The 26553-nt window shown below is 38.6% G+C and overlaps 1 protein-coding gene, 5 non-coding genes and 2 pseudogenes across 6 annotated transcripts; 7 read left to right on the top strand and 1 right to left on the bottom strand.

Moving 5' to 3' along the window:
* The first annotated feature begins 2147 nt into the window (after window positions 1–2147).
* LOC103433434 (3-ketoacyl-CoA synthase 19-like) lies at window positions 2148–3774 on the top strand (annotated as a pseudogene).
* Window positions 3775–5823: 2049 nt separating this feature from the next.
* Window positions 5824–5941, top strand: LOC114826834 (U5 spliceosomal RNA). Its single transcript, XR_003775843.1, has one exon. It is a non-coding gene; the product is annotated as a U5 spliceosomal RNA (small nuclear RNA).
* Window positions 5942–11494: 5553 nt separating this feature from the next.
* Window positions 11495–11612, top strand: LOC114826832 (U5 spliceosomal RNA). Its single transcript, XR_003775840.1, has one exon. It is a non-coding gene; the product is annotated as a U5 spliceosomal RNA (small nuclear RNA).
* Window positions 11613–13786: 2174 nt separating this feature from the next.
* On the top strand, window positions 13787–13905 carry LOC114826840 (U5 spliceosomal RNA). The gene has a single exon (XR_003775850.1). It is a non-coding gene; the product is annotated as a U5 spliceosomal RNA (small nuclear RNA).
* A 606-nt stretch (window positions 13906–14511) lies between these two features.
* LOC103433837 (3-ketoacyl-CoA synthase 19-like) lies at window positions 14512–16017 on the bottom strand (annotated as a pseudogene).
* An 863-nt stretch (window positions 16018–16880) lies between these two features.
* Window positions 16881–16997, top strand: LOC114826841 (U5 spliceosomal RNA). Its single transcript, XR_003775851.1, has one exon. It is a non-coding gene; the product is annotated as a U5 spliceosomal RNA (small nuclear RNA).
* A 1890-nt stretch (window positions 16998–18887) lies between these two features.
* On the top strand, window positions 18888–19004 carry LOC114826838 (U5 spliceosomal RNA). Its single transcript, XR_003775848.1, has one exon. It is a non-coding gene; the product is annotated as a U5 spliceosomal RNA (small nuclear RNA).
* A 3189-nt stretch (window positions 19005–22193) lies between these two features.
* On the top strand, window positions 22194–26034 carry LOC103433710 (ankyrin repeat-containing protein ITN1). The gene is made up of 4 exons (XM_008371982.4): window positions 22194–22425; window positions 22752–23240; window positions 23937–24346; window positions 24911–26034. Exons 1-4 carry the CDS (start codon window positions 22404–22406, stop codon window positions 25733–25735), a joined length of 1746 nt encoding a protein of 581 aa, XP_008370204.2. The 5' UTR covers window positions 22194–22403; the 3' UTR covers window positions 25736–26034.
* Window positions 26035–26553: the final 519 nt, after the last annotated feature.

Here is a 26553-nt window from a genome sequence, read left to right as displayed (position 1 = left end):
CCACTGCTTTTCTATGCTTCATCTTCTTCAAAGCTACAACCACTTCTTCCTTCCTGATTCGACGATAAAATGAGTAGTTTCTACACTCTTCTGAGTTACTCAACTCCCCTAAAGGAGTACTCCTTTCATGTCCTTCATTGAAAAGATTATGAAAATAACATCTCCATCTGTCTTTGACTGCGTTCTCTGTAGCAAGAACCTTTCCATCCTCATCCTTGATACACCTCACTTGGTTTAGGTCCCTTGTCTTCTTTTCCCTTGCTCTAGCTAGTTTATAGATATCCAACTCTCATTCTTTGGTATCTAGTCGCTTATACATATCGTCATAAGCCGTTAACTTAGCTTCTCTCACAGCTTTCTTCGCCTCTTGCTTCGCTCTTCTATACCTTTCACCATTTTCATCGGTCATATCCTTGTATAAGGCTTTACAACATTCCTTCTTAGCCTTCACCTTTGTTTGTACCTCCTCATTCCACCACCAAGATTCCTTTTGGTGTGGAGCAAAGCCCTTGGACTCTCCTAATACCTCTTTTGCTACTTTTCGGATACAGCTAGCCATGGAATCCCACCTTTGGCTAGCTTCCCCCTCTCTATCCCACACACACTGGGTGATTACTTGCTCTTTGAAAATGACTTGTTTTTCTCCTTTTAGATTCCACCATCTAGTCTTTGGGCACTTCCAAGTCTTGTTCTTTTTTCTCACTCTTTTGATATGTACATCCATCACCAACAAACGATGTAGATTAGCCAAGCTCTCCCCCGGTATAACTTTGCAATCCTTACAAGTTATACGATCCCCTTTCCTCATTAGAAGAAAATCTATTTGTGGTTTTGACGACCCACTCTTGTAGGTGATTACATGTTCTTCTCTCTTCTTAAAGAAGGTGTTGGCTAAGAAGAGATCATATGCCATTGCAAAATCCAAGATAGCTTCCCCATCCTCATTTCTCTCCCCAAAACCATGGCCACCATGAAAACCTCCATAGTTGCTTGTCTCCCTGCCTACGTGTCCATTTAAATCTCCTCCTATAAATAACTTCTCCGTCTGAGCAATTCCTTGCACCAAGTCTCCAAGGTCTTCCCAAAATTTCTCATTCGAACTCGTATCCAACCCTACTTGAGGTGCGTACGCACTAATCACATTGATGAGTTCTTGTCATATTACAATCTTGATTGCCATGATTCTATCTCCTACCCTCTTGACATCTACAACATCTTGTGTCAAGGTCTTGTCCACAATGATGCCAACACCGTTTCTCGTTCTATTTGTGCCCGAATACCAAAGCTTAAACCGTGAGTTTTCTAGATCCTTTGCCTTAAGACCAACCCACTTAGTTTCTTGTAGGCACATAATATTTATCCTTCTCCTCACCATAACTTCCACTACTTTCTATAGATTTTACCGTTAAGGTTCCTATATTCCACGTTCCTAAACGCATTCTACTCTCTTGAACTCTACCCTTCTGTCCTAGCTTCTTCACCATCCCCCGTCTAATAGGATCAAGGTACTTCTTTTGTGTGTCCTGTGTAAAGTTGATAGGAGCATATGCTCCCAAACAACTTTGAGTGGAGTCGTTCGAAAAGAAGTTTCTATGGCCCCCTTGCTCATTTAACACTGCATCCGGGTGCCGATGGAGATACAGCGACCCTTGCTCACTTATCACTGTGCTCAGGCCACACAGCGCGCCACTTACGGGTGACGTCCTAGCTTTAGCGCGATTTCGTTCTGGATTCATTGTCATAAGGATTCGACGTAACTGTGGAGTGCCGGCTGTCGACTACCTGACGCCCTCCCCCTCCTCCTTTATCCGGGCTTGGGACCGGCAATGTAAGATAAACTTACACAGGCGGAGTTAAAGACTTTAAAAAACAAAAAACAAAATAAAATCCAAATTCATTTATAGAAAATTATAAAACAATACATATGAAGACATAACTCCCTCTCAATAAATTTGCCTGTTCTGGTTGTAACGAGAGATGGCAACTTGGCCAAGTGTAGATGTGAAGCATCATAACTTCCTCTTCCTCTCAATAATTAAACAAATTTTGGGAAATTTTGATCATTCATGCAGGCTACTAGTGACTATCTATATTTGTAGGTAAAAAGTAGAGTTGTTTGCAAAAATCCATTAATGTTCAAAAGTTTCACTAGTTCAAAACTATCAATTTATAAGAAAGAGATGACTCCAAAGTTACGTATATACTAACAGAAACAATGTTCAAGTTCTGCGTTCATTGAACAATTCACAATTCAAGTTCAAAACCCTAGGGCCATTGAGATCGTCATGACAATGTCTCTACTCATTCTTTTCGTCGGTTTCTTCTGCTTCTTGAAGTTGGTTTTCTGAATGAGAGACCAGTGCTGTTACCTGCTGGCTTACGAATGCTACAAGGCGAAAGAGGACATGAAGGTCGACTGTGATTCCTGTGCGAAGATCGTCATGCGGAACAGGAATCTGGGACTGGAGGGGTTCAGGTTTCTGTTAAAAACCATTGTCAATTTGGCATTGGAGAAGAGACTTCCTGCCCAAGAAACATAATCGAAGGCTTGAGAAGAAAATCCAACCAGGGCAGACGAGCTTAACGAGATGGATGGCATCATTTTCGACACCCTTGACAAGCTTTTTGCTAGGACTTCTGCAACTCCCCCGCACCTTCTCTAACATCACGCATAATAAACTGGTACAAGATGAGGGAGGACATCAAGAGCTTCAACCTCTCGGGAATGGGCTACAGTGCAAGCCTCGTTGCCGTTGATGTTGTGCACAAGTCGTATAAGAACGCAAATGTGGTCGTTGTCAGCACAGAATCCATAGCTCCAAACTGGTATTGCGGCAAAGAAAAATCCATGATGCTCACAAACTGTCTGTTCCGCTCAGGAGGGTGTTCGATGCTGTTCACAAACAACAGAACCCTACAACACCAAGCCAAGTTGAAGTTAAAGCATTTGATACGTACACACATTGGCTCGAGCGACAAAGCGTATGAATGCTGCATACAACTAGAAGGTGAGAGTGGATATCTAGGGTTTCGTCTCACCAAACACCTTACAAAAGCAGCAGCTATAGCTTTTACTATGAACCTCCAAGATCTAGCCCCAAAAGTAGTGCTTTCACTGAGAGAAATATTTCACTACCTAGTGGCCTCTAGGGTTCGGAATAGAACTAGTACTAAAAGCCAAAAGTTGGGAGCAGTTGGTATAGGGTTGTGTCTCAAGGCAGGAATAGAGCATTTCTGTATTCACCCTGGTGGAAGAGCAAATATAGATGGGATTGGGAAGAGCTTAGGGTTAAGTGATTATGATCTTGAGCTGTCTAGAATGGCGCTTCACCGGTTTGGCAACACGTCAGCAGCCAGATTTTGGTACGCTTTGGGATACATGCAGGCAAAGAAGAGGCTTAAGAAGGCCAACAAAATTCTGATGAGTGGATTTGGAGCAGGTTTTAAGTACAACAACATTGTGTGGGAAGTATTGAAGGACTTGGATGATGCCAATGTGTGGAAAGGCTGCATAGAAAGTTACCCTCCTAATAATACTTTGGGCAATCCTTTCATGGAGAAGTATAGTTGGCTCAATGATGAATGTCTAAGCTTCGTTAGGCTCGATTTCTCCCAAATTTTCGCTTAAACTTAGCTTTTTCCAGTTAATTTTGGGTCATTTTCTTTATTTGTATGCTCAATTGTGTGTGATTTTGGTTAATTTTGTGATCTTCTTGAAGGGTTTTGTATTATTTCGTCGACAGATTACCAAATTGTTGTTCACTGTGCTTGAAACTTGTGTGCTCTAATAATTGAAGCTGCAAATAAAAGCGCAAAGAGATATATGTTTAATTTTATGACTGAATATTGATCTACATATTTGTACAGTCAGATCTTTGGTATTTTTGACTTGCCTAATAAATTATGAAATAAAGTTGAACTGCTACAAGTCTATAAAGTTTGAAAAGCATGGGAAATTTATCTTAGAATGATACTTAAGTGCACCTCCTTGTTGGCTAAGTTGTCAATGATTTTTTGTTGTACACATGTCGCAATCAGAATTGCTTAATTTTGTAATCACTATTAAACATTTAAAAATATTTTTTTGTAAAAATATATCAAATTATGTATCATAAAAATTCATCAATCACAACTGAGCGAACAATAAAGTTCATGTATTTATATATGCACTATGCCTTAAAAAATTGTTCTTTACTTTTATATATTTGTGTGTATACCAAAAGAGCACATGGTATACCAAAAGAATGGCAAGTAAAAGGTAACTTTTGAAGTTATATTACATTTACCATATCTTTTTTTAGGGGCACATTTACCATATCTTGGCAATGTCTCTTTTGTTACATCTATATAGACTTGAAAGAGCAGCTTCTGAGGTTCACATTCAATATCTAGACATCTAGTTTAGAAATGGAATTTGGCTGAGTCCTAACCAAAAGGAGAAATTTGAGGAAGTAGGTGATCAAGAACTTGAGCAATTTAAATTTACAAACATCTTGCAGCACTGTATCTGCAGAACCATTGAATAACATGACTGCCACATTTCTGAAACATAATAAATTTCTCAATCAGAAGACTGCCTATGGTCTTCTGGCATGTGTTGCCCAATTCAAGTTTTGGTCCTGTCCTTGCCATCAAAGTAATAAATTGGGAAATAAAAGAGTCATAACATGATTGCCATGGTAGCAGCACAGCACGTGTAGCTGAGCTGTGTGCTGCAGCATTGTCTGGTTCTATCTTCATGAACCAAATTGGTAGAAAAAATAGCGACAAAATTAGGCCTTAATTAAACTTCTTTTTCAACACTTAAAACTATTTCCATAGTTCCATCTTGATTCTTCAGTACAAGCATAGCAAGAATATATCAAAACCCTGGTTTGCCAAATACACATTGAATATTTTCCAAGCAAAGTCTCAGCTTACATCTATAAACCAAGTGTTTTCTCTCTCTTCCTCACTCTGCTTCTTCTCCCTCTTCCTCTCCCCTTCTCTACGCGCCTTCCATTTTCGTGCAATGTTGCCATATGTGCAGATCCGTGAGTACATTAAGTTTGAAGAAATTCAGTTCCATTTTCGTGCAAATAAGTTCATTTCATTTTTAAGTTAAAGGTGATAAATTTGGACACGACACGTTACACAACTCGAAACCTGCATGAATATAAAACAGGTTGTGTACACAATTAAATCATTACATCAATAAATGACGGCTTTTTTTATATTTTTTTTTAAAGAATGTATTGACACAAACACAACATAGATGTGAACGGCAAACTTTAACGTGACCCATTGCTACCCATTAAGGTATGGAGTTTATAAAAGGGACTGGCAAGCTTAGAGTTTTGCATGTTGATCAACTTTGAGTTCAAACATGACGCATATATAAATGATGAACTCAAACACAACCTATTGCTACCTGGTATGGTATGGAGTTTGAACAAAGAACTAGCAAGCTCAGAGTTTATTCAAACTGAATGAAATACACTTGAGCAACCATCATCACTGTTCAAAATGAATGCCTTAGTGGCAGATTACAACGTTTCTCATTAGTCTGGGGAGCTGATGTGAAAACAGATGAGGATTTTGATGGGGATAAAGATAAAACAAGCAAAAGGTACAAGTGGATTTAACCTGAAGGGGACCAGAGGAAATGAAAAATGTGATGGAATCATGGACACGTACGAATGCTTTTGTAGGTTGACCGTTCAAATAAAACCACGAGTCGTGAGCTGAGCGCTGTGCTGCATAATTCCCACATCGACAGAGGAGCGAGGTATTGTAGTAGCGGTAGCATAAACAAAGGCAGCATGTGATTGTTATAATTCACGGAGCCATGCGTTGAGCACAAAGCGAACTATTCTTTCGCCTTTTACTAAAGAATACCGTGTGTTCGTCGCTTTAAATGGCATACGCTTAATTTTTGAAGGGGCTTCCTTTTGTGGGTGCCCCTAACAAATCAAGTACCATGTCTTTATATATCTGACTCACTGCGGGCCCTTTTCGTCCCACAACCTAACAGCCTTGAGCCGAGTGGAATTATCAAATCAAATACCAGGTTTAAAATGGACGCATACACTAGTTTTCAGGAAATCTCCTTCATTTTGAATCCCTTGAAAAATTCAATTTTCAGATAACATAGTGACATATTAATGTTTAGAAGTGCTTTTAAAATAATTAAAAGCATTTTTAAAAGTGTTTTCTGAAGAAGCATTTTCAAATGGGCTTTAAGTCTTCTACGTAATACTTGTCAACTAATTTCCACTTAGGTTGGCAATCAAGGCTTGATTTCATATAAGAATTGACAAAGGGACTTGCAAGCTTAGAGCCCGTTTGAAAATGTATTTTTAGCAGACATGATCTTTGAGGTAAGATATAGAAAATAGTTTGGTTGGATCGTTGAAATATATTAAGGACTGAGCTCCACAAAAACGTGTGTCAAAATCTATGTTCCCGATCCTAACCCTGTATATCCTAATCCATTATATATATATCAATAAGAGAGTTTTTCCAGGTCCAGTTCATACAGGTGATGCTTCCAATCATGTCAGGAAAGCCTCACCTCTCACCCTTCTTCAAAAGCCTTCGCAGGTCCATTGTCGTGGATTTCTGGAGGTAGTCATTGCTGTAGAGGGCTTCGATTGTGGAGCAAAACCTCATATGGGACTTTAGAACAGTGGATTTTCTCATCCTCGCTATCTCATCCACTTGATCTGCAGATGCACCATATGCAAGCATTCGCAAGGCAGCATTAATTTTTTGCTCAGAAAGAAGACCTTGAACATGAAAAGCATTTTTTTTTTTTTTTTGCACAAAGTATGGATCATGGTTGCAAATAGAAATCATGATTTTGTTGAACAAACTTCGTTGCATTCTAAAACAACGTCTAAAAATATGATCAGGGAATAAACTATTGGGGATGAAATAATCTTCCAAGAGATCTTTACCTCTTCTTTCCTTCTTTCTATCCAAGTTTGCGGTACGTCTGGGTTTAGAGATCTAACCCACAGCTTCCATGACACGACTGGAATGTGAGGCTATCTGCCTTCTATGTTCATCATCCTCATCCTCATCCTCTTCCATGAAGAACGCTTCATCTCCACCATCCTCGAGATTGAACAATTATTCTTGTTATGCCAACAATTTTTTCTGTTGCTCATCGATTTCATACAATCTCCTTGAAGAAGACATTGTAAAATTTTAAGATTTACAAATTATGCAGAAGGATTCTGAGCTAGTTTGAGTTTGGTGTATGAATTAGGATGGATTTAGGGTTTATATGGACAAAGAAAGAAAGGATGAGGTTGTGGATAATGCCACGTGGCACAACATGATTGGTTAAAAATCTTATCGAAATATATTCTAAATGGTTGTAAATAGATAGTGACACATGGTGTGTCGGGATTGGTTCAAAATGACACACCCCGATCGAAGTCAAGACGTGCTGGCTGTCATATGAGGGTGACGTAGCTAAGTGCACAACAGAAGTGATGATAGTAATAGGTAAATGTGAATAAATAAAAAATCACCTAAGCTAATTTAACTAGTGATAATAAATAAGTGTGTGAAAGTTATCAAGTACCAAATACAAGTATTCATAGCATAGGCAATCCAACAATGTAGTCAAACCAACTAAGTGCTAATTATACAAACAGGGAAAAGATCCCTACTTATTTATGGATATGTCAGAACCACCGTGAAGTCCTCGTGAGCCACCAAAGATGATCAGCTACCTAGAACCTGGAGGGGCGCAAAACAGAGGGGTGAGTGGGCAAAAACAAACGCTTGAAAACACATTTATCTTTTCTGAACATAATAACCCCTCACTGTAAAACTCGTATAGTTTTCAGAAAATAGTACTACATATATATATAATCAACGCACAAGGGCAGTGAAACCCAAAATATGCCATGTCCTAACGTATATATCATGTAAGCCAGGTGTAGAATCAATGTAAAATAACATGCCAGTCAGAGTCACCTAATGTGACCTGTACGACTGGACTATAGCTCATCAACCTAGGCTAGCACACGAGTCAGATTCACCTGATGTGACTTGTACGACAGACTAGATATAAATATGTACGCTCAAGTGCTACGATCACGTGAAGGCTGTGCGATAAATCACAGGTCACTTACGAGTCGGAACCACCTATTGTGGTCTGTACGACAAGCTGGCACCAAACTTGGATCCAAGGTGAACGTGCGGTGCAAGATGTGAACGATCACGTGAAGGTTGTGCCCTAATCCCCGGGCATGAGCACTAATACCGGATGCAGCCCTAATGAGCTCTAAATAAATATATGCATACCAATGCAACACAACCCATTCAATCACATCATACTTAACTGAAGCTTACCCGAGTCTCCACAACATCACACAATATAATTCACAAGTATAACAGTGCAATACTCAAAGTGCAACTCATTACGACATGACATTCAAAGCATAAATCATTTAAGAAAATATTCTGGAAACCATATTATATATATAGAAAGAAAATGCACACTCACTGATATGTAGCAGAATCGTAGCCACATAGCCTCACTTGTCCACGCTCGTCCTCAAGGTATGTCTCACCTATATGCGAAATAACTAATTTTACATTAATTTTAAAGCACATACACAAACCTTAGGAATAAATTCTCATACTTTACTCAAATGGGGTGTTTGAATATACCAACGTGATCTACTCAACAACACGAACACCCCCATATTTTTAGAATAATTTTTGGACGTCACACGCGCCCTCATGCTCCAACCATGCGCAGGCATGTGTCTGGCACACTGACGAAATCCCTAACGGTGTTAGGGAATATTCCGTTAAATAACAGAATATTTTGTTTAAAAAATAACGGAGTTAACTGACGTCATTAGTATATTTCATCAAAGTTGATGGAATATTCTCTTCCTTCTCTGTTGGCTTCGCCGGAGCAGCAGCCAGCTGCCGTCTGTTTCGTCGGAAACTAGAAAAATTTCACAGTTCAATATCTTCTTCAATTCTCAACAAAAATCCATGAAATTTATATGGATTTGAAGGTCTTGAAGAATAGAACATAATCGTACCTATTGGAGGTCCAAAATCCTACGAAAAATGGTCGGAAAAATCCTTGGAAAATCTGGCCACCCCTGCAACTTCTCGAAACCACACATCCCGACGTCAACTTTGTCCCAAAGCTAGTCTAGGGTCTTTAAGAAGTTGAATAAGAGCTTCCTAGAGCCTTAAAACCTTGTGAATCGCCCGCGATTCATAAGTCTCAAATTCCCACCGTGCCGGAGTTCATGAAACAATTCCTAAATCTCACCAAAACTAAAACCTATGGGTATGGTTAGGTTCGAGAGCTTGAGATGAGTGTGATGGTGATTTCCAAAAGCTCGATCTGTGACGTTTTTGTGATGATTGCGTGTATGGGTGCTACAGTGTACATATGAGGAAAGGTCGAGAAGGTGAGGGAGAGAAGAAGGATGCGTACGCGTGTGGGTGTTTGTGTTTGTGTGCACGGGATTGGTCAGAAGAAGATGACCACAAGCTCTGATTGGGCTGCCGTGAGGAAGAGAGAGAGAGAGTTATGTTAAGTGGCCCATAGAAAAATGAAATCAAACCCAAAATCTGATTGGGCCCAATAAAGTAGGAATTAAGGTGATTGGTGGATAAGAATAGATATAATCCACCCTAAAATATTTCCATCCATTCTCGTTCTTTAATTGTCGTAACTTTTCTGTTAGAAAACCGATTCGACCCTAATTCGCGTCAACACGCTCGTGACGTCTAGTACAATTTAATTACATCAGCAAGTCAATCAATTTAAATATGAATATGTACATCCACGTCACTAAACCACGAGGGCATTATCGTCATCTCACATACTCGAGGAGAAAATTATAATTAAAATTGGGACGGGTCGTCACACAAAATCTTATCGGAAATCTATCCACAAAATAGTACTTTCGGATAATGACACGTGGCGTGACAAGATTGGTTAAAAATCTTATCCGAAATTATAAATAAAATTATTTTTTTATTATTTATAAAAAAATTAATAATATTTTAATACAAATTGACTAGGCTAGGTGCCAACGCGTTTTTTAGAGATGGAGGTGCATTTGGCCAATTACTATTCATTGGGGTCAATTACTATGCATTTGAGTGGATTAAATGGACTGGGTGCCAGCACATTTTTAGGGGTGGACTTTCTCTAATTGAAGCGGCAAATCACAACACAAATAGATATATGTTTAATTTTATGACTGAATTTTGATCTACATATTCGTACAGTTAGATCTTTGGTATTTTTGACTTGCCTAATAAATTCTGAAATGAATTTGAACTGCTACAAGTCTATTAAGTTTGAAAAGCATGAGAAATTTATCTTAGAACGATACTTAAGTGCACCTCCTTGTTGGCTAAGTTGTCAAACGATTTTTCATTGTACACATGTAGCAATCATAATTGCTCAATTTTGTAATCACTGTTAAACATTTAAAAATATTTTTTTATAAAAACATATCAAATTATGTATCATAAAAATTCATCAATCACAACTGAGTGAACAATAAAGTTCACGTATTTGAAATTTTGGCTACGTGGCACTTTTTGCTGAGTTGGCCTTCCATTTTCGTGCAATGTTGCCATATATGTGTAGATCTATGAGTATTTTAATTTTGAAGAAATTCAGTTTCATTTTTGTGGAAAATCAGCTCTATATATAGACTACATGTGGGTAATTTCATAAGATTGAAGAAATTCAGTTCCACTTTCGTGCAAATAAGTTCATTTCATTTTTAAGTTAGAGGTGATAAATTTGGACACGACACGTTACACAACTCTCTGCATGAATTTAAAACAGGTTGTGTACACAATTAAATTATTACATCAATAAATGACGGCTTTTTTTATATATTTTTTAAGAATGTATTGACACAAACACAACATGGATGTAAACGGCAAACTTTAACGTGACCCATTGCTACCCATTAAGGTATAGAGTTTGTAAAAGGGACTGGCAAGCTTAGAGTTTTGCATGTTGATCAACTTTGAGTTCAAACATGACGCATATATAAATGATGAACTCAAACACAACCTATTGCTACCTGGTATGGTATGGAGTTTGAACAAAGAACTAGCAAGCTCAGAGTTTATTCAAACTGAATGAAATACACTTGAGCAACCATCATCACTGTTCAAAATGAATGCCTTAGTGGCAGATTACAACGTTTCTCATTAGTCTGGGGAGCTGATGTGAAAACAGATGAGGATTTTGATGGGGATAAAGATAAAACAAGCAAAAGGTACAAGTGGATTTAACCTGAAGGGGACCAGAGGAAATGAAAAATGTGATGGAATCATGGACACGTACGAATGCTTTTGTAGGTTGACCGTTCAAATAAAACCACGAGTCGTGAGCTGAGCGCTGTGCTGCATAATTCCCACATCGACAGAGGAGCGAGGTATTGTAGTAGCGGTAGCATAAACAAAGGCAGCATGTGATTGTTATAATTCACGGAGCCATGCGTTGAGCACAAAGCGAACTATTCTTTCGCCTTTTACTAAAGAATACCGTGTGTTCGTCGCTTTAAATGGCATACGCTTAATTTTTGAAGGGGCTTCCTTTTGTGGGTGCCCCTAACAAATCAAGTACCATGTCTTTATATATCTGACTCACTGCGGGCCCTTTTCGTCCCACAACCTAACAGCCTTGAGCCGAGTGGAATTATCAAATCAAATACCAGGTTTAAAATGAACGCATACACTAGTTTTCAGGAAATCTCCTTCATTTTGAATCCCTTGAAAATTTCAATTTTCAGATAATATAGTGACACATTAATGTTTAGAAGTGCTTTTAAAATAATTAAAAGCATTTTTAAAAGTGTTTTCTGAAGAAGCATTTTCAAACGGGCTTTAAGTCTTCTATGTAATACTTGTCAACTAATTCCCACTAAGGTTGGCAATCAAGGCTTGATTTCATATAAGAATTGACAAAGGGACTTGCAAGCTTAGTGCCCGTTTGAAAATGTATTTTTAGTAGACATGATCTTTGAGGTAAGATATAGAAAATAGTTTGGTTGGATCGTTGAAATATATTAAGGACTGAGCTACACAAAAACGTGTGTCAAAATCTATGTTCCCGATCCTAACCCTATATATCCTAATCCATTATATATATATCAATAAGAGAGTTTGCTAGCAAAGGATCATGGGCTGACATCTAGCAAAGGAACTCTGATTTTGATCAAAGAAATCCAGGAACACCTGATCTGGTTTTATTTATGAGATATATCCATAGTACAGGGTTTGAGAAACTTCATACAAACTTCAAACAACCATAAAAATTAGGAGAAAAAACGCAAACTTAGTAAGTGCTGAAAAGTCAATTAACAGCTAATAGGGAAAAATCAAACTTAACAAAGCCTAGATAATCATCATTGATCCAGCCATACTTCTCCATGAAGTATTGACTAGGGTTTGATCCGTAGGGTAACTATCTACGCAGTCTTTCCACACATTGACATCATCCAAGTCCTTCATCACTTCCCACACAATATTGTTGCACTTGAAACGAGCTCCAAATCTGCTCATCAGAATCCTATTTCTTCAGCCTCTTCTTTGCCCCGATGTATCTCAAAGCGTACCAAAATCCAGCTGCCGACGTGTTTCCAAACCGGTGAAGCGCCATTCTTGACAGCTCGACATCATAATGACTAAGCCCTAAACTCTCCCCAATCCCATCTATGATTGCTTTTCCCCCAGGACGAATACGGAAGTGCTCTATTCTTGTCTTGAGATTCAACCCTACTCCCTCAGCTACTTTTGGCTTTTAGTACTAGTTATTGTATTATTAAACCTAGAGGCCACCGGAACCGGATCCCCTCCTGAGCTTAGGAGGCTGAGCCTCCTGAGCAAAGGATCTGGGCCGTTGAAATATGATCAAACCGCTACAAATAGGAGGTCCTCTAAAAGTTATAATAATTGCAACCGTTGGATCAAATTTCAAGTTTGATCCGTGAGTATTTTAAGTTTGAAGAAATTTAGTTCCATTTTCGTGCAAATAAGTTCATTTCATTTTAAGTTAGAAGTGATAAATTTGGACACGACATATTACATGACTCGAAACCTGCATGGATATAAAACATGTTGTGTACCCAATTAAATTATTATATCAATTAAATGACGGCTTTTCTTATATATATATATTAAGAATGTATTGACACAAACGCAACATAGATGTAAACAACAAACTTAAATGTGACCCATTGCTACCCATTAAGGTATGGAGTTTGTAAAAGGGACTGGCAAGCTTAGAGTTTTGCATGTTGATCAACTTTGAGTTCAAATAAACATGACGCATATATAAATGATGAACTCAAACACAACCTATTGCTACCTGGTATGGTATGGAGTTTGAACAAAGAACTAGCAAGCTCAGAGTTTATTTAAACTGAATGAAATACACTTGAGCAACCATCATCACTGTTCAAAATGAATGCCTTAGTGGCAGATTACAACGTTTCTCATTAGTCTGTGGAGCTGATGTGAAAACAGATGAGGATTTTGATGGGGGTAAAGATAAAACAAGCAAAAGATACAAGTGGATTTAGCCTGAAGGGGACCAGAGGAAATGAAAAATGTGATGGAATCATGGACAAGTATGAACGCTTTTGTAGGTTGACCGTTCAAATAAAACCACGAGTCGTGAGCTGAGCGCTGTGCTGCATAATTCCCACATCGCGACCAGAGGCGCGAGGTATGTAGTGGCGGTAGTATAAACAAAGGCAGCATGTGATAGTTAAATTTCACGGAGCCATGCGTTGAGCACAAAGCGAACTATTCTTTCGCCTTTTACTAAAGAATACCGTGTGTTCATCGCTTAAACTGGCATACGCCTATTTTTGAAGGGATGCACCTCTGTGGGTGCCCCTAACAATTCAAGTACAACGTCTTTATGTATCTGAGGCACTGCGGCCTTTTTTGTACCACAACATTACAGCCTTGAGCCCAGAACTTGTTTTTCATCCTAAACCTCGCTAGCGAGTGGAATTATTAAATCAAAAACCAGGCTTAAATGAACGCATACACTAGTTTTCAGGAAATCTCCTTCATTTTGAATCCTGAAATTTTCAGATAACATACATAGTGATATTAATTCAGATAACATACATAGTAACATTTAATGTTTAGAAGTGCTTTCTGAAGAAGCATTTTCAAACGGGCTTTAAGTCTTCTACGTAATACTTGTCAACTAATTTCCAATCAGGTTGACAATCAAGGCTTGATTTCATATAAGAATTGACAAAGGGACTTGCAAGCTTAGAGCCCATTTGAAAATGTATTTTTAGTTGACATGATATTTGAGGTAAGATATAGAAAATAGTTTGGTTGGATTGTTGAAATATATTAAAGACTGAGCTCCACAAAAAACGTGTTTCAAAATGTGTTAACCCTATATATATCAAAAAGAGAGTTTGCTAGCGAAGGATCATGGGCTGACATCTAGCAAAGGAACTCTGAATTTGATAAACGACATCCAGGAACACCTTATCTGGTTTTATTTATGAGATATATCTAGAGTACAGGGCTTGAGAAGCTTCATACAAACTTCAAACAACCATAAAAATTAGGAGAAAAAAACACAAATTTAATAAGTGCTGAAAAGTCAATTAACAGCTAATAGGGAGAAATCAAACTTAACAAAGCCTAGATAATCATCATTGATCCAGCCATACTTCTCCATGAAAGGATTGACTAGGGTTTGATCCGTAGGGTAACTGTCTATGCAGTCTTTCCACACATTGACATCATCCAAGTCCTTCATCACTTCCCACACAATATTGTTGCACTTGAAACCAGCTCCAAATCCACTCATCAGAATCCTATTCCCCTTCTTCAGCCTCTTCTTTGCCTCCATGTCTCCCAAAGCGTACCAAAATCCAGCCGCCGACGTGTTTCCAAACCGGTGAAGCGCCGTTCTTGACGGCTCAACATCATAATCACTTAGCTCTAAGCTCTCCCCAATCCCATCTATGATTGCTCTTCCCCCAGGCTGAATACAGAAGTGCTCTATTCTTGTCTTGAGATTCAACCCTACTCCCTCAGCTACTTTTGACTTTTGGCTTTTGGCTTTTAGTACTAGTCATTGTAAAACCCTGAGTTGCTGCTTTTAATAGGTATTTGGTAAGGCGGAAACCTCGATGTCCACTCTCATCGTCTACCTGTACAGTTATATGCGTCGTCGTTCGAGCCAATGTGGATTCGTACCAAATGGTTTAATTTCAGCTTGGCTTGGTGCTTTAGGTCTTGGTTGTTCGTGAACAGCATCGCGCACCCTCCCGAGCGGAAGAGACAGTTTTTGAGCATCATGGATTTTTCTATGCCACAATACCAATGAGGAGCTAAGGATTCCGTGCTTACAATGATGGCATTCGCGTTCTTGTGAGACTTGAACAAGTTTTGTACAACGTCAACGGCAATAAGGGTCGCGCTGCAACCCATTCCCGAGAGGTTGAAGCTGTTGATGTTGCCCCTCATCTTGTAACAATTCACTATACGCGACGATAGGGAGGGTGCAGGGGAGAACATCGACACATTGACGACAAGAATGTCAATTTGTGACGGAGAAATTGAGGTGGCCCTAGTGAAAAGCTTGTCCAGCGTGTCGAAGATGATGCCATCCACCTCCGCATGTTCATCTTCTAGGGTTGCATTTTCTTCTCGGCCTTTGATGATATTTCTTGCGCAGTAAGTTTCCTCGCCTATACCCGAATTGGTAATAGTTTTTCAAGAGAAACCTGAACTCATCCAGTCCCAGATTCCTATTCCGCAAGACGATTTTCACGCATGAATCAGTGCTGAGCTTCATGTCGTCTGGAGGCATGTGGCACTCGTATGCCAGCAGATAGCATGACTGGTCTCTCCTTCTGAGAAGTAAGTTATAGAGGCAGTAAAAACCATGGAAAAGAGCCAGCAAACACGTTGCCATCAAGATCTCCATGAGAGAGAGGGAGAGGGAGAGAGAGATGTTAGAATTGGGCAGTGTCAATGATCAGTTGCACGATATCTTTCTCTTATAAATAGATGCTTATGCAAGAGCTAGAGTCAAATAATTATTAAATAGTATGCTCGGTAGACTAAATTTTAAACCACATTTATAATTATGTGATGTGTCACTAAGAGAAAATAAACACGTTAATCAACATTTAAATAATAATTTAATCATCAACAATCACATCATATGATTTACGAAATATAATCCAAATAGATTGATATAGTCTCTCTAATATTACTTATTGATAAATATAATACAGTTGGCCTCATTAAGATGTATGGTTAAGGGTAGTTAGGCACAACAACAACCACATATAATAATTAGTTGGATAATTAAGAGTGCCCTGACAATTAGTTGGATAATTAAAAGTTTATCTGAGTTAAATGTAGAAGATGAATTAGTATAAAAAGAAAATTATGACTGTTACTTCTACTTCTTTTGTGAGAATTAGAATGGACAAGTTTCATGACTAATTCATTTTTTTACCTTTAACTTGAGTAAAATTTAGTAGTTGCATCCATTTTTTCATCAAACACGCACTAAATTGATATACACAAAATGGAGAAATAAATCTGACTATTGACATCATAATTAAAGATCCCTCTCCTATGCTGAGGCTTTGTTTGTACTAGAATAAGAGCTGAACTTGGGAAGTAGAGTATGATTCTGATAAGTCAACAACAATATCAAATAGAGATCCAAGATTTTGTATGTCGAATGTTGGATTGGACTGAACCTATTAGTCATAAGGGGAGGAGTAACGCTCGATGTCCCACACCGACGGGCAGAGAAACTCTAGCTAGTGTCCTTGGTATACAAGCAAAGCAGCATGCTTATCAGATGGCTTCGGAGCCATGCGTTGAGCACAGAGCGAACTATTCTTTCACCTTTTACTAAAGAATACCATGTGCACATCATGGCAAATGGCTTACGCACATTTTTGGAGGGGCACACCTCTGTGGGTGTCATTGTTTGTTTGTTTCACTGTAAAAGTCAATCAAAGCTGCTAATGCATCTTATCTTTGACGCTGCTAATGCAACTGGTTTCATAACTTTTAGCAGCAAACCTCTTTAGGTCCGATGTGTCAATTTTTACCAGCGAACCTCCTTCGGCCTAATGTGAAGTCCTTGGTCATTGGGGTACGGTGGATGCTTATTACGTGTTCAAAAAGTGAATTGAACGATTTTATTGACCAATAAATGTTGTTTTGTTGTGAGTTTAGTGGCATGAGATCATCTCTTTTTGGTGTTCTTAAAATGGTAGTGGAGTTTTTTATTCGATACTCCTAAATAATAATGTATGAGAGCATTTGCAATTGAAAGATGTAAATTAGAGATGTAAAGTTACATTTAAATTCTATTTTAAATTTTTCTGAGATGTAAATATAAGTTGTACTCTAACTGGAGGATAAAAAACAGGAGAGATGTAAACTGCAGATCCCATTTTTCTCTGTTTATTTGACGGGAAAAAAAAAAACTACCGAAAAGTTCAAAAAAAACTTTTCTTTTAACCAAAAACCCTTTTTAAAGGTATAGTGAATAGTGTCAGTAAACGGTAAAAATGTGATTTTTCGTTAAAAGTGATTAGTACTGGGAGTGTTTAGTTAAAACTCCCAAAAAAACATGCATATTCGCATTTATATATATATATATATATATGTATATATATTGTCAAGATTAGAATTGATATCTTTCTATTGGAGAACTAACCGGTTAACTGAAAGTGTAAAATTTTTATTTTGAAAATATTATGCATATCGAAGTAGAGATGCCCTAAGCAGCGTAGTGTCGGGTAGCTCTAAAATCCCTTGACTTTGATTGGCTTGGATGATATGCCTAGAAAGAATCAGTCACATAAATTACATAAGTCCAAAAAAATTCATATAAATTAGATATATACTATAACAACGTGTGGCTATAAAGTTATAAATCATACAAGTTGAGGAAAATTTTAAACTCTCGTAAAATTGAAAACAAAGTTATAAAGTCACGAAAAACTGAGTAAAGTTATAAATTAAGGTTGAGAGATTGTAAAGCACATAAAGTTAAGATAATTGGAAGGGAAAATCACCCATGGAGGTGATGTCTGTAAGTCAATCTTCCGCACTTTCGCTTGTATAGAAATAAAAATTTAAAGCAAATTCATGTGTCTTTTACGAATATGTTATGAATTAAAAACAAAAAACGTAAAAGCAATGAGCTACCGTATGATTAACAAGCTTTGGAGAACTGAATTATGAACCCCAATCCATCTCTTCCCTGTGCCCCAACACTCTCCCATCGAGTCCATACTCCCGAAATTGATGAACACCATAGTAGAACCGACAGTTTGTGAGCATCAGGGACTGACACTGTTCTTATGAGGAGCCAAGGGTATGGCGGGCGAAATGGTTGGGGATTGGAATTGGTCGAGCATTCTACCAATTTACCTATTAGTTACATACCGTGATTTGCACGAATCTTGACTTAGTGCTGAACATCTTATACTCCAGAGTCTAATCGGGGAGTAAGAGTTTCGGCGGGGAATATGGGTTCTTCATGGTTCTTAGCTCGGGAATTGGAAGTTTACTCATGGAGCTTTAGTTGCTTGAAACAAGTTGGAAATTGTTCAGAAGAGTAGAAATTTAAAGAATGGCATCATACGAGTCATCAGTCATCTGCTCACGAACCTCGTTTGGTGCCATTGGGCATCACAGACTAGGAGTTGAAACGCTGGTATGGGTTTTGTTGAGCTTATAAGTTTTTCTATGTTGGCCGTTCAACTAAGCGGTGAGTTTCTCCCACATCGACGAGTCCAAAAGAAGCAGCTAGCCTCTGGGATATAAAACGCAGCAGCAGAATGTAGATAAACTCACGGAGCCATGCATTGAGCACAAAGCGAACTATTCTTTCGCCTTTTACTAAAGAATACCGTGTGCTCATCGCTATAAGTGGCATACGCCTATTTTTGGAGGGGCGCACCTCTGTGGGTGCCCCTATCAATACAAGTACCATCTTTTTACGTATCTGTCAAAATGGTTAATGTTCTCGGTCGCTTGGGTCAAGAGTTTTCACATTTGTATTCGTGACTTACTAATCGTCACCAAGTAAATTCTTGTTTTGTTCCTTTGATTCGGGAAAATTGTTCAAATGGTACAAAAACTCTCTTGAACTTAGTACAAATAATCGTATGAAATTTATGTTGTGTTGTGGTTCGACACCAACAAAATTCACGAGGCCCGTTTTTCGAAGGCATTCACCAAAACTCACGAGGCCTTTTTTCGAAGGCATTGTAGTCATTTATCATGACTAGAGTACTTGAACCCATTTATTTTATCGACATTCACTCTCTTGCCAACAAAACAACATATGTTTGTGCGGCCTTCTTGTTGAGGAAAAATGAATGATAATTTCTTTGTAAAATAGTATTTGTATTTGTCATGTCCAGTATTTGACGAAAATGCAGATGGAAGTAGACATAGACGCAAAATTATAACACACTATTTGAAGTTTAAGTGGTAAATTGTTAATTTTTCTAATTTACATGGTAATCGCACAAAAATGAAAAAGTTCAAATGCCATTCATGCAAATTCCCCTTCAGTTTTTCAACCCAAATCCATTCTCTTTATGGCTCAAGCATTCTTGGTGGGTATAGCTGATAGTGGGCCCTCTTTGAGCCCACAAGCCCTGTCGCAGGAGAATCCCAAAGCCTATGATTTCTTATCTCTCTGTTTTCCCCAAATCTTTAGATCTACAGGTCCAATTTTTTGTTTGTTTCTTAGGCTGTCTGCTGGATTGTTGGCTTGTAACTAGATTTATATCAAGTTTTCTTTTGAATTTTAACCTTACAAAAGCAAGTATCGATTCGAATTGTTGGCTTGTAACTAGATTCATATCCACGTTGTCTCGTATTCATATATTAGATTTAGTGGCAACCCATCTTGTGTTCCTCCACCCCAAACGGAAGCATCGATTCGGTTCATCTGTTTTTAATGACGACGATGCGCCATGAAGATACATGCGGCGTTACACAACCCTATTAAAAAGAGTGAAGCAATTTTCAAAACTTAGCAATCCCAATATTTTCTTGGTCTATTGGGTTTTGAATTTCATTGAATTTGTGGAAATGGATTGCGTGAATTTGAAACTTGTTGAATTTGTGTAATTAGGTTGTCTAGGTCTTCAAAAAAAAAGAATGGGTTGAATCGAGTCTGCAAAGTTATTGAGTTTTATGGAATTGGGATTGTTGGGATTTTACACTCTGTTTCATTAGTTCAAGTTTGTTAGACACACAAACGAAGATTTAAGCCAATAAGTCTAACTACCTTTAAATTAATCTAAAAGTTTATATGAAATCCAACAGGATTCTCTCCGGATCCTTTTGATGAGAATTTTCGAGATTTGTAAATCGTGTTCGTTTATCATAAATCGTACGGTTAGTTTTTATCAGAGATTGTTTATGTTTAATTTTAAATAAAAATATTTAAAATGATTTCTGACCACCTGATGTACGATGAACAGACACGATTCAGAAATCATCGAAATTTTTATAAAGATAATCCAACAAGAATCCGGATTCATATGAGAGAGGTCATTCTCCTCATTTTGAAGACCTTAAGTGAGCATTGCTCAGTTCGAGGAAGGAGCCCCTCGTACTAGCAATGGATAAGTTTGGGAATGGAAGACCCACAAACCAGAATTCCAGGGAGGATAAAGCAAAAGCCAAAAGTGATTAAATTATGTCCTTAGAAGTCACGGACTCGTACGCATTTTGCCACTTCCAAATATGGACGGAGTCAATCAAGGCTCACTAAGGGCATATGTCTTCATTCAAGTAATTCATTTATTTAGTTGTAAACTACAATTATATGATATACATGGGTTATTTTTAAAGAAAATATATGTATTTAATATCTAACGTACATTCATTCTACTTATACTCCATATCAAATACTATATGAGTAATAGTGCTCTTGTTTTGTCATTCAAATCGAAAAAACCCTCTCCCGCCTATTATGTACTTATATTTTTCTCATTACTTTGCCACTTTCCACTACTATATTGAAATTTTTGTAACATTGGAATTGTGATATCATCATTTGAAACCATTATTAATATCATATTGCGTATAACCATACTATAATAAGATTTTCTTAGTTGTTTTCGATTGCCCTCATTAGAAGAAATTTCTAATTCCGTCTTTGCTCCCAAAATCTGTATCTTGTTTCAAATTGGCTTTTTCACCAAGTGCCTTTTTTGTAAAGTAATAATTACAAGGAAGTTTCCTTTCGCTTGAAATGTTGATATCACCAAAGTGTTAGTGTGCAAGTGCGTTACGCATCTAAATTCTAAAGCCCATTGCCATTCGTAACCCATTATTAGCTTCAAAATCAAACGATGGGTTCGGTTATAAACTACTACGAGTGGATCAATAGTTAGATGAATTATAAACCTGTATTCTACACAATATATTCTGATTTCGATTTTTAGGGTTGGTAAACCATACGGTAGTTGCTATAAAGAGACTAAAATACCCATGTTAGTATTCATGTTAGCAACAGTTCCACACAGAAGAAAAAAAAAAAAAGTAAAACAAAGAACGTCGTGGCATCAGCTACTGCTACTGCTACAACATCATACGTAATTCTTCGGACCAATGACCTTCAGGGCACATATATGCTCCTCCTACATGGCAGACTTGACAGTCACTACAAGATCCTTCATTAAACTCGTCTGGGTAAGCTGGCTGTCACAAGTGAGAAGCCTCCTTGGTGTTTCCATTTTCAGTCAAAAGATTCACAAATGGTGACCGCGGAGGAAGTTTGGTTGTTGAGTGTGAAGCCATGGTTAATGGGGTTAACGGAGAATTAACAGAGATTTTATTTTTGAGTTTAAATTCTAACAGACTTTACCAGTAAGGTTTCAATATGAATTTGTTATCCTTGATGCTACCTTCCAACAACTCTATTATAAAGATCACCATTTATCCAATTAGGCCATTACTTTTACTTCATGCGCATCTCTCTTTACGATCATCGAATCAAATGAATTAAAAAAGTTTCGCGCGCCACACAAAATTTAATAAACAGGCACAATATGGGAAAAATAGAAGGGTAATTTGGTATTTTCAGATGATGACATGGAAAGCCAGAGAGAGCACTAGACAGAGGAAAGCAAAATTCCAAAACAGTCAGCCAACCATGACTAACGACTGATGGCGACCCCTATTTCCTCCCTCCTTCCTCCCTTTCCTCGTCATCTTCTTGTCCTCCAATCCTTGCCCCTTTTCGTCTTTTCATTACCCTCCACAGCAACCCAGCACCCTCGGCTAAATAAACTCATAGCTCTGAGCTCTCTTCCCACTCCCAGACTGTCTGTCTCTCTCTCTCTCTCATGGCGTCCCCAATCGAACAAGGTTCCTTCTCTCTCTAGATTTTTTTTATATTTTTAATCCGATTGGTTTGATTATTCCGGGAAAATATACCTCAGAAAAAGAAAACAAGATTCTCTGTCGCTCAGCTCCGAAAATAATTGAATAAACAATCCAATAAAATATCATCATCAATCAACAACTTGTCTTTTGTTTATTACTTTTGTCACATGCTTAATTTCATCGTTCCTGATTGAACCCATATTTTATTTTCCCGGAAAGTTGCCTCCTTTATTTTCCTCCGAGCCAAACAGGTTTTTTTATTTTTCTGAATATTTGTGTATTTTTTGTGATTATGATCGAACTTGTAGGAGGTGATGGAGACTTAGAGAAGGGTCCGATGACTGCACAGCCTAACGCGGAACCATCGCCGTCGCCGTCTCCGTCTTCCACGGCGTCGGCGCCGGCTTTGGTGCTTTCCAACTCTGGAAAGCGGATGGACCAGGCGGGGAAGAAGAAGTACGTGAAGCAGGTCACTGGGCGGCACAACGACACGGAGCTCCACTTGGCGGCTCAGCGCGCGGATCTAGCCGCCGTGAAGAAGATTCTCGGCGATATCGATTCGCAGATTGTGGGGACAGTTAGCGGTGCGGAGTTTGATACGGAGGTGGCTGAGGTCCGGGCGGCGGTGGTGAATGAGGTCAATGAGCTCGGAGAGACGGCTTTGTTCACGGCGGCGGATAAAGGGCACCTTGATGTGGTTAAGGAGCTGTTGAAATATTCGAATCAGGAGACCGTTACGAAGAAGAACCGGTCCGGGTTTGATCCCTTGCATGCTGCTGCAAGTCAAGGACACCATGGTAATGATCTTCAGCATTTGTGCTAATTTGGATTTAGAATCTCTTTATCTAATTCTAATTGTGTGATTTGTTAGTTTGGGTGTTTTGGTGAAAGATGGTAAGAGGACTATTAGGATAAAAGTTTGCTTCTTTGAGATGTTGGGATCTCGCTATATCATTTCTTGTGTTCTTTGAATCATGTCGAATATAGTGTACGATATAGCGTACTTATTCTCGGAAATCGAATAGGAAGTAAGATGTATTTGATCTTCGAGGTTTATGATTCGAAAGAGTGATGAATTTTGGTTGGATGAGTATCCAAGCCTGTGTTTTTTGAGGGATAGGATTTGGTGGTATTATAAGCTATGCTCTTGTGTGGACAAGGCACAAATGTTAACCATTCCATGTGACAATTATCTTCTAGTTTTGGTGCTTGATCTGTCTGTTGTTTCGAGAGTTTAAGATGCACTGATGATACTGTTGAATCGACAGTTATGTGAGAGAAATTGCATCATGTTGTGAAACAAATATTGATTTCCGTTGACAGGGGTTTCGTAAAACTACTGATACCTTTCCTAGTTGCTTCTTTCCTGGTTCTTTTGTCCATCCTCAAATAATGATTTCTGATTGTAGTGAGTATATGAAGGCTACAGCTTACTTGTTCTGATTGCGTCTGTGCCGTTGGACAATGCATTCATACTTCTACTTTTCTTGCAGCCATTGTCCAGGTGCTCCTAGATCATGACCCTGGGCTAAGCAAAACAATTGGTCCGTCGAATTCAACCCCACTTATATCTGCAGCTCATAAAGGGCATATAGCAGTAGTTGATGAACTGCTCTCGAAAGATTCTACCTTGTTGGAGATTTCTAAATCAAATGGGAAGAATGCATTGCATCTGGCTGCAAGACAGGGGCATACAGAGATTGTAAGCGCATTGCTAACTAAGGATCCACAGTTGGCACGAAGAACTGACAAGAAAGGGCAAACTGCATTGCATATGGCTGTAAAAGGGACGAACTGTGAGGTGGTGAAATTGCTTCTTGAGGCAGACCCCGCAATTGTAATGCTGCCAGACAAATTTGGTAACACAGCATTACATATTGCCACCAGGAAGAGGCGAGCAGAGGTATGTCTGGGTTATGCTTTATCTTTCCCAGTGTTTCTTTTAGTGATATATGGCTGTGAATTCCAATTCTTCTAATATAGTAACGACGGCTTTAATCCCACCAATATCGTGAGTCAGTGCTTTAAGTAATTGCTCTTGGTATGTAATGCTAATTTCTTTATCTGCCCATAGTGTATAATTTCTTAAAGATTGACTCACGCCATTTGTAAAATCCTTACCTGGGCATCTGATCCATGCACATGGCTGCGATGATATGTGCTATTCTTCTTTAGCAATTTCCTTTTGTGATCTAATTTTATTTGCACGGTTAAATATAGTTGTGATGAACTAGGATTCTTATTTGCTAGTCTGGTGTGAACAAAAAGGTTTAGTTGGCTAAAAACCAGTATCAGTTTTAACATCGTTGCTCTCAAACATAGGGTTTATGGACGTTTGTTGTATTTCCTGCACTGGATTTAGCTTTGGCTCAAGCTGAACTAGTATAGCCATTGATTCTTCCTTTCATGATTGTACATCTCTACAACAAACATAGATCTGTACTGATTATTGTAACTTTCATTGCAGATAGTGAATGAGTTGTTACTCCTCCCAGACACCAATGTTAATGCACTGAACAGGGACACAAAAACGGCTCTTGACATTGCTGATGCACTTCCACTTTCCGAAGAATCCTCAGAAATAAGGGGTTGTCTTTATCGCTATGGTGCAGTCAAGGCAAATGAACTGAACCAACCAAGGGATGAATTGAGGAAAACGGTGACTCAGATCAAGAACGATGTTCATATCCAGCTTGAACAAACAAAGAAAACCAACAAAAATGTTCACAATATATCCAAAGAACTGAGAAAGCTCCACAGGGAAGGAATCAACAACGCCACCAACTCAGTCACTGTGGTGGCTGTTCTATTCGCAACAGTTGCGTTTGCGGCTATCTTTACTGTGCCCGGTGGTGATAATGATGACGGGACTGCCGTGGTAGTTAAGAGCACTCCTTTCAAAATCTTCTTCATTTTCAATGCCATTGCCCTTTTTACGTCGCTGGCTGTTGTGGTTGTCCAAATTACCTTGGTCAGAGGCGAGACAAAGGCAGAGAAACGGGTGGTGGAGATAATCAACAAGTTGATGTGGCTGGCTTCTGTCTGCACTTCAGTGGCATTCATGGCCTCCTCTTACATAGTGGTTGGCCGGCACCATAAGTGGGCCGCCATTCTGGTAACAGTCGTTGGGGGAATGATAATGGCTGCTGTTCTCGGCACCATGACATACTACGTAGTGAAGTCGAAGCGGATACGTTCCATGAGGAAGAAGCACCCGAAGAGGAGCGGTTCCAACTCGTGGATGCACTCTGACCATTCAAATTCGGAAATTGAACGGATTTATGCCCTTTGATCTGAAGTTTGTAGAGGAATTGTAGAGGTTAAAACCACTGCAACAATGGATGTTCAGTGGGTGCAGAGGCGTGTAGATATATCCCTGACCTCCAGGAAACAGGAATGATCCCCTGGAGTTAAATAACAGCAATATATTTCTGTGTCCTCCGTTGTACTCTGCCTGTTTCTACTCAAAGTGGAAAAATTGCACTTGTCTTGTAATCTATATGCGAAGACAAGTAACCTTTTTTTTTTTTTCCAGGCTTTTCAGTCAAAATGTATTGGTATAACTCTTCACTTTGATTGTTGCGATTCTCACCTTGGTCTCTTAGATTTAAAATCGATAGAATTGTTTATTTAGTTTGTTCATTTCCCTTTGCAAAAATTAGCAATATAGCAGTTTGTTATAGGGAAATAGGAGAAAAGGGTGAAAATGTTATAAATATGTCAAAGTTAGAGAGATAACCTTTTTAGTGAATGGAACGGAGCATGTGTAAAATGTCACATTGAAAACAATAGGAAGAAATTTCTTTCTTTCTGTATGTTTTGATTGCAGTCGAGTGCTCTATTTATAGAGCAACTCGTATTACTACATTTGAAATTTACAACATTCTTTTTGACAATATGATATCCTGCATTCCCAAAGTCAAGTTCAATTTGCATGGGTATTGAAAGTCTCTGTGTGTGGCATTGAAAACTCTACCAAAGTACTGTGGGCATTCACTACCCACCAGTATTTTCAACACTCCCCCTTGGATGCCCACGTATCAACATCAGTTGCCTCATTAAAACCTTGCTTGGAAAAATCCAATGGGAAAAAACCATAGCGAAGGAAAA

This window comes from Malus domestica, chromosome 01 (genome assembly GCF_042453785.1).
Source record: "Malus domestica chromosome 01, GDT2T_hap1".
Lineage (NCBI taxonomy): Eukaryota > Viridiplantae > Streptophyta > Magnoliopsida > Rosales > Rosaceae > Malus > Malus domestica.
Note: the sequence above shows the minus strand (reverse complement) of the source record. Positions and strands in the feature narration are given on the sequence as shown.